Source organism: Colletotrichum truncatum (genome assembly GCF_014235925.2).
Source record: "Colletotrichum truncatum strain CMES1059 chromosome Unknown Contig_0010, whole genome shotgun sequence".
In the NCBI taxonomy this organism is placed as follows: Eukaryota; Fungi; Ascomycota; class Sordariomycetes; order Glomerellales; family Glomerellaceae; genus Colletotrichum; species Colletotrichum truncatum.
The window spans coordinates 985,621-993,847 of record NW_027222407.1 but is presented as its reverse complement, the minus strand read 5'-3'; the positions used below and the strand labels follow the sequence as shown (position 1 = coordinate 993,847).

At 49.7% G+C, this 8,227-nt stretch overlaps 2 protein-coding genes across 2 annotated transcripts; both read right to left on the bottom strand.

Moving 5' to 3' along the window:
• Window positions 1-2,918: 2,918 nt before the first annotated feature.
• On the bottom strand, window positions 2,919-3,398 carry CTRU02_213735 (uncharacterized protein; the record flags this gene model as incomplete). Its single annotated transcript, XM_036733290.1, has 1 exon — window positions 2,919-3,398. One exon carries the CDS (start codon window positions 3,396-3,398, stop codon window positions 2,919-2,921), a length of 480 nt encoding a protein of 159 aa, XP_036574981.1.
• A 3,978-nt stretch (window positions 3,399-7,376) lies between these two features.
• CTRU02_213734 (uncharacterized protein) lies at window positions 7,377-7,811 on the bottom strand (the record flags this gene model as incomplete). The annotated part of the gene is made up of 1 exon (XM_036733289.1): window positions 7,377-7,811. The coding sequence occupies one exon, from the start codon at window positions 7,809-7,811 to the stop codon at window positions 7,377-7,379; it is 435 nt and encodes a 144-aa protein (XP_036574980.1).
• Between the last annotated feature and the right edge of the window lie 416 nt (window positions 7,812-8,227).

The window sequence follows — 8,227 nt, the reverse complement described above, 5'->3', positions numbered from 1 at the left end:
AGTAAATATAGTAAACTAGGAAGTTTAGGCGTAGGCAACTGTAAAACTTGAAGTAATAGATGTCAGAAGCAGCAATAGCACCAACTCTGAGAAGCAAAAAGCTGAATATAGGTGATGTACCTTACTTGAACTTGTAACGAAATGCAATGCCTCAGGCCTCGTCCGGGGCATTGTGCAGCCTCAAACGGCAAACATAAGCTTGTGCTATGTATTTTATCACCAATCTATCCATTCATCCATATTTTTCGATAGATTCACGCGCTATTTCTAGTGTTTTCCATCAGTTACAATCTACTACTTGCATCTTATCCCTGGAGCTGCGACATCATAGCGCAGGTGTTAAACTGCTGACGGCTGCTCTACCATGTAAATGATTATTTTCCGTTTTTTTGCCGAGTAAATGTAGTACATTTGCGGTCGGGAAGTGTCTCTTGGTAATGTTTTTGGACGCAAATGACGGTACTCTTGCAATAGACTAAGGCTGAGGGGACTTGAATGTAGGGCTCGACCGCCCAAATCGGCATCGGGGCATCAGGTGTGTCGCTGCAAGTCTCCATCCTGAAATTTACCATCGAAAATCCATGATGAGTCATCGAGGCCAGGTTTCTCGTCTTGTCCTATCATACCCTGGTAGCCGTGAAGCTAGTCTCCAGCGGGACACTCACCGCAGAAGGCGTGGCAAGTGTGCGCATCTGCGCAGCTCATTTCCTGCTCGCCCCAGAACGTACGTTGTTCGGCTTCTCCTTACGCGCCGAGACCGTTATGCCTACAAGCGTTGACCGGTTAGGAATCCGTGCTTTTGCTCAGTCACCTCACTCCTCCAATTTTGCTCGCTCCCTTGCCAGAAGCTATGGACTCCAGGCATGATACGACGGGGTCCAATAGGCTTCGTATATCAAACACTGTCACCATTCATAAACCGCTTAACCCCTGTGGCCCCCTGTCTCCTTGCAGTTAGTTGCGACGGTGGCTTGATAGAATTCAATACCCCCGGCCACTTGGACGTATTACGCAATTTTCTATGAGTGAGGTTGGTGGTTTCTGCTTAGTTTGGGGCCTATACATGTTTACTAAAGACAACTATGGCAGGGGTGTTTGCAGAGATAAGCCCATCCACCCTGCGAATCACGGGAACCAAATTCGCTTGTTCTTTTTGATCTGACTAGGCGGGGTTCAGTTTTTTTGTTGAGGTACTAGACAGATTACCAGGTTTTAGATGCTAGGTAAGCTACGCTACACAGGTTAGTTACGTTATAATAGCAAGAACATGGGCTTGAGCCAAACACACCTTGACGTTGGACTGATGCATCCTCCTCAACAGAGTTGCAATTGATCAAAGCCCAAGTTAGGATTTAAGTTGAGAAATGTTTGATTGGTTTCTCAGGTGAGCTCACCAGTTTCATCGTCCCTTCACTTTAGACATTGGGTGTTTCCCGGGCTTCATCAAATCTAGTAGTGTGTGCTCAAATCGTACTACACTGAAGAAATTGAAAAGCAACCGAGCGCAAGTCTAATAGCGATCGTCACCTCAATGTCGCCTGGAAACTTGCACTAGAGAAAAATTCCGTCTCTTCAAGGTTGGGGGCTCGCCATAGCGGGTTAATTTCCTCTTTGGGGCTGCCACAAAATGTCTGTTGGTGCTGTATTGCAACCACGGCCAGTTTGACCAACAGGCAGCGAGTGCTCCGCCCTCTTGCAGACGGCACAATTACTTGATCAGGAGTACCAGAATCCTGCTACCATTCCGTCGGAATCTGAAAACTGAAAAAAAAATGCAGCGGTGTAAAGTGCAATTAGCGGAGTGGTCATCCCCTGTGCAATGCTATTCTTGGGTCTTGCAGCTCATGGGCCAACGCAGAATACGCCCGTCAACGAAGCTCAGCCCCTGTAGGCTTTTTTTTTTCACTTTGCATCTCTACGTAAAATGAGTCCAAGGACTCAATTCTCTCGCTAATCCGGAGTGACAGACGTCAAACCCATGACAAGGGGGTTTGGTCCCTCCCGAGTTGCCTCTCTCGTGCCTGTTTATTGCCCTGCCAGCCCTCTCCACCTTGAACTTCTAGTACCTTCCACTGCAAAACGAAGAAATTTGTTTCATCTATGAATACCTTACGTAGCGGACGTAGCGGAAATTGCACGCTCAAGTGGTTGATTGGCGAGAGCTCCGGGATGCCGAACTGCTGGGTTTTTTTGTTTTTCATCTAATCAGACGGGCATACTCTGGAGGCCTATTATGCATTCGGACGTGAGATGGAAAGTAAAGCGGTTGTTTAGTGGATCGCATTCGGTATTGTACCTTCCAGCTGGTAACAAGAAAGGAAGTCGCACCTAACATAACCAAAGCATCCCCGCCTTAACGTGGCATTGTCGCACCCCATACATGGACTCTTTACCATAGCGCGGCGAAGCATCTAGGAGAACGCCTTACTGCCTAGCTGCCTGTTTTTGGAGAGGCCTCACAGAACCTAGTGGATCAAGACTTGGCCCTTCTTCTTTTGCGTAGAGGTCCCTTCCACGTCACCGCTCAAGTAGCAGATTTTGCCAAAGTATTTCTTGGCATCCATATCAGATCAACATCAGTCATGGCTCTTAACGGTCAGCTTTTTGAGAGTAGCTCTGGAACGGCCAACATTCCTCGTTTTTCTAGTTTTCGGAGAAGAAATCTTATAGTACAACGCTGCTCGAAAGGCGAACAAGCAAATGAGTGTCTAAGAAGAAAAGAAAAGAAAAGAAAAGGAAATCCGTCTACTCGTCTACCCGTGATGCACCAGCCTGTCGTCCATCCCCTGCCACCTACTCCTTTCCTTGTCCGGTTGAAAACCACCAGTAAGCCTGTTTTCCCGTTCGCCGTACTTCCTTCATGTCCGCATTCTTCTCCTCGTCATGTGTCATTCTTCCACCCTGATATCAGAGGAGGTCTAGTGATGGCACGAACCAAAGTACTGCTTCACATCGCCTCCGTTGATTGTGTTGTTGATGGTGCCACAGTTACCACAGTTGGCACAGCGATACTTGACTTTCTTGTCAGCGTCGGCGTCGGTGTCGGTGTCAGGAGTGCTCCGACCGCTCTTGTTGTCCTTGTCGTCGACGCTGGGGCTAGCTGATCCCCGTTTCGTGCTTCTACTTGCGGGGCGGCTGGAGCTGCTCTCCCCTTCTTGCGTAAGCTGGGCTCGATGGTCGGCAACATCCCCATGCGTAGCTTGAGAATGGCCGGAGTTACTCTCTGCTCCAGAGGCAACGTGGTTGGAAAAGTCGTTAGTGCTTTGAAGAGGCATAGGCATTTCCTTGTTCCCAAATTTCTGGTGGTGGACTCGAGCAGATCTGCGAAGACCATGCTGTGTTGCCCATGAGCCCAAGGGCGGAGGGAAGGACTCTGGGTTGGTAGCTGGCGGCGCCATATTGACTTTCTGCAGAGGTCGTGCTGGCGGGACGAGGGGGGGAAAAGGCTAGAAGTTGTTTCCCAACTAGAGAAGAGGGTAAAATCTGAGGAGAAGAAGATGAAGTTTGCTGGGGGAGAACGCCCTCTTTATGTTTGTGCCATTTTCCAGTACAGCGCTTTAGATCTTGTTGAGTCTCTCGGCACCCACTCTCATAGATTAACTATGCCAAGGGCCTTCCCCGACATGGGTTAATCTCTTGACAGAGATGAAATTCACATATTCCATCTCGGAGCGGTGGGGTGCACAGACGGTTAACAAGGCTTAGTCGACGGTGATGTCGCCATGTCATGACACAGCTGGCGTGAGCATGTTAGATATTTTCATTAATTGTAACGTGAAATAGTACAAAGAGTCCCACATATTTTTATTCTCTTCTCCAAAAGTGCTTGTACGCGAAAGTCCTGGTTTGCTGGTCATGGACGAGGTTGAAGTTGATTGGCCCTTCCCCGGCACGAAATGTACCCTACTCACCCTTACTCAAAGGCAGAGTCTCGGCACCCTGGAGCAAGTCTGCCGAACACCACCAGCTGGCTGATAGAGACCCACTCACCAGAATTCAGCTTACTGAGGGAGGTGTGCCCTCAATATGGATAATCTTGCACCACCGAGCACCTTGCCAATATTCGTGTCGCCTTTTCAGTGAAGTTAGAATCCTGGGAAATGTCGCGTTCAGCAGCCAACTCCGCATGATGTCGAAACAAGGCAAGATCGTGTCAGTTACGAATGACTACACATGGCTCGACAGCTGAGATTAAGACCCTTAACACTCATAGCAAGAGCAATTGGGCTCGCCATCACTACCGCATGAAGATCGTCTTTCTCCAAGAGCGTTTCCTTCCTTTTTTCCTGTATCTCTGTTGCAGATATTCCCAGAGCATTCAGACATGTCAAGCTACTGCAACAAATCCCAGGCCGTGCGTTAAGGCCGTAGTTGGACTGCCAGAAGAGGCGGCTATGAGTCGACACACCCAGGAAAGGACTAATCTTTGATGCAGTAGACATGGGTATTGAGCAGAAGTTGTGGTCGACGCTCTCAACACATGGAGAAACCAGGTTCTCTAAAGATGAGCGTCTCCGTCGACTGCAATACTGTTCGTCGCGGAACGCAGTAACGCATATCCTTGGCCGGATGGCTTCCCCGGTCCCCTGGATTGGGAAACCAGACAAGGATTTCCCAATTGCTCTGCCAGGCAAACTCAACGGCTGATCCGGTAGGGATACCACGTGGAACTGGGGATCCCCCAGACTGTCAGTATATTCGATTCGGGGTTCTTTACTCCGTAAAGATTTTATCTGATCGGAGGAACGTAATGGTTCAATTCAACCTCTGGCACTATGGTTCTGTAAGATGTCCTGGTCCGATGGAGAAACGAAACCAGTTGGAAATCGAGAGTTAATGGCAATTCTTCCTCTCCGTGTCCATTTCATTCCACACACCGCCTCGACGCGTTTCGAGGAAGAAAAAGAAAGCGTGTCGTTCGTGACTGGGCGGCAATGGAGCGAATGACAAGGGGCCCTGGTCCTCAATTTCACACACCTCCAGAGAAACGGCCTCCCGTGGCACGCGTCTGTAATGTCTCCACACAACCCAAATGACACCTGTCAGGGGTCCAGCCACGCGCAAGGCCGACTACTTTGCCTGCTGTCTACGGATTCCGTCTCCAGCATAGCATCAGTGAGCGGGCGCAAGATGCCCAGCCAGCTCTGAAGATACGATGCCGGCTACCCTCACACCGACTTAAGCCAAGAATTAAGCCGCCACATCATACCATGGCAGAGGCGGAACGTAAATGAAGGAGCGTCTACTACGTAGTAGGCCCACGGGATATCGATGCTCTTTGGCTGCCTGAATCGAAATATGCACCCAGTCCGCCTCGTTTTCAACCTTAATCTCTTGTGCTTTTTGATCCGCCCGGAAGGATCTCAGCCCTGGGATCGCGACGTGCTATAAAACCCCGCTTCAGGGTATTTCCTCCTCTTTCCTAATGTCTATTTTTTGGGTAACTGACTCATCGATTTCCCCCAGCAACTTATACAGATACCTGGCTATTGATGAGCAAAGTGTATAGATGTAGCCGAGAGAGTGCGCCTCTATGTGCATTCATGCCTAGTGCCTAATAGTTACAGAATTATACAGGAGGTAAGAAGGCTATTCGAATTAGACAATCCACGTTGTTGACTTGCTTTTGCCAGCCTTCTTCATATCCAGAAGCTTTAAATGTCATGGAAGCGTGATTCCAGTCGTGACCAAACCTCTAGCTTTTAGGGGGCTTCAAACAGATTTCGCTTAAGGCCTCGTCAATCAACAGATAATCCCTTTCGCCAAAAGAGACTCGCCTCAAAAATGGACCAGGCAGTATATGTCTAAGCATATGAATACCCGACGTATTCTGCCAAAAGCCGATAATAGGTCTAGAACCCCTATTATGCCCCACCGTGGTCGTCGCCGTTTTGCTTGCAAGGTTTGTAGTTTATAACATTAGCCCTTTACAGCCCCCGAGATGGCCACATTCTCGACACAGAACTCTCTCAACACTTGAATATATATAAAAGACTAATATAAGTCACTGACCCAAGTGAAGAGCAAGACGGGAGCGTATAGCCTAAGGGCCCATCCGACCCTTAGCGAAGCCGAAGTTATCGTCAGGGGTAACAGGGAATATAGAGTTCAATGCCTGGCCTGACTGACAAGCATTCGCGATGTCGTACACCGCCAATCTGATTTATCCAGCCTGACAAGGCCTGTGGAACGATCCCTGGTGTTGCGGATCACTTCCTGCGAGCAAGAAAACGAGAAATTTGTCAGCGGCAGAGCTTAATTGAACAGCAGCCCACGGCTGATAAGTAGGAAGCCACTGGCATAACCTCGATAATGACGCGAAGCTTGCATGTTGTGTTGACGCCTCAGTTGGCTCAACATGCCCTGGTCATGTTTGTGATATGCTTACCAACACACGTCTCGTCACAAATACTGCATCGCACCCCGGCCCTGTGCCGTTGCAAATTCCCAAGGATATCAATTTCCGAGCCTAGGGTAGCCAGCTTGTCAGATTCAAAGTTGGCTCCCGATACCATGGCGCCGGCACCAAATGGCGCGCATGAGCTGTGGCTTGCCTTCCCTTCGCCCGAATTTGTGTGGATCACTAGCAAGGGATCGCTTTTTAGTTTGTCAACACTAATTTAACGTCTGGGATGACGAAAACGCGGGAACCAGCATCAAGGGCTTCGACAGTCTTGGTCCTCTTGATAACGTAAGACAGGAAGAGTTAATTAATTGGTGGCGAACCGACGAGCAGGACGGGTCGTTGCAGCACGGCAATAGATCCCAAAAGACAAAATAGATGGCACATAGTCCATGACGATCAATATCTCCGAGTCTGGACGAGACTACATTAAGCATCATTAATTATGCATACGCCTGTCGAATCTGCGAAATAGGGGATGCAACTGGAGGTCGAGCCCCTGATCCAAGGCAACGATACAATTTTTGACTAAGAATTCGCACCAGACGAAATCCACGTTCTATGAGTGACGCCCAAGCCGCGTTTTTATGATGCCTTCTAGCACGTTTAGCCTCAAGCGCCATGCATCAATAGCTTTCCCGCCCTCGTGCGAACCCAGCCACGTGCTTCTCCCACTCTTACCAAACCTATCCTGCCGCCAAATCGTCCCTTTGAGTGCCTCTCAACTCCTTTCCTTGAAAGACTCGATCAACCAGACCTCGCTAGCATCAATGACTGCATGAAGGGTATATGCCACTAAATGCAAACGCCCGTACGCAGAGAACGTCGGAGCTGAAGGGACAGCCGAAACACAAGCTGTCCTCCCCGTGCTCATAGTACCTAGGGGATCACTCAGCCCCTGGTAACTTTCCAAAGAGTCAGTTGCAATCTCCCCATGAGACCATTTCCTCTTACCTGCGGAACAACCGCATGCCTACATCAACGTATCAAAACCGGCCCCACCCTGCTGTTGACGAAACGGGTCCTCATCCTCCCAGAGAGACGGGTCGAACAGCACATCTTGTTCTCCCCCGAAAAGTCCATCATCCAATACCAAAGCTTCCTCACCCTGAGAAAGCACCCCATGAGACACGGAGCTGCCGCGGTTGCCGTCGTGTTCCGCGAGGGGCTGAGTGGCGCCTGGCTGGTTCTTGCGCTTCTTGCACTCCTCGCACTTGTCCTCGTGGCGCTTGATGTTTGAGGTCTGATTTTTTATCTCCTTCCCGCAAGCCATCCGCGCCTTGGGGCCATGCTTATACTTGATGTGCCTGGTGAGATTGGACTTGTTGGAGAACGTACTCGAAGTACAGTCCGGCTGAGGACAATCCAAGCTGGTGGGGGGAGAAGACGAAGAAGCTTCACCAGCCATGACGGTGGAAAAGGTGATGGATGGAACGAGAAAAAGACTGGCACTTTCGGTGAACCGACGACAACGAATGGTATGCTTGCCCCGTCCTTTCAGAGTAATACGGGAAATGCAGCTTTGTCGGCGACACCAGGGTGCTGATAGATGCGGAATGACCATCCGGGGACCGCACAACTTGCCCCCTCCCCTATTTATCGTACATCCCGCACTGTCGACAAATGAGGATCATGATCCTCACTTTCGTCCCTCCCATGATGGAATCCGTCAGGTTGAGCTCAGGTTGGGTTCAGGTTACAAGGAAGGCGTAGATGACGTTCGCTGCACCCCCCCCAACAAAATCTCGCCCCATCATCACCACCGTATACTTACACACGCCAGCATTCCGGACGATTAAAAAAAACGCCCGATATATCAGAAAA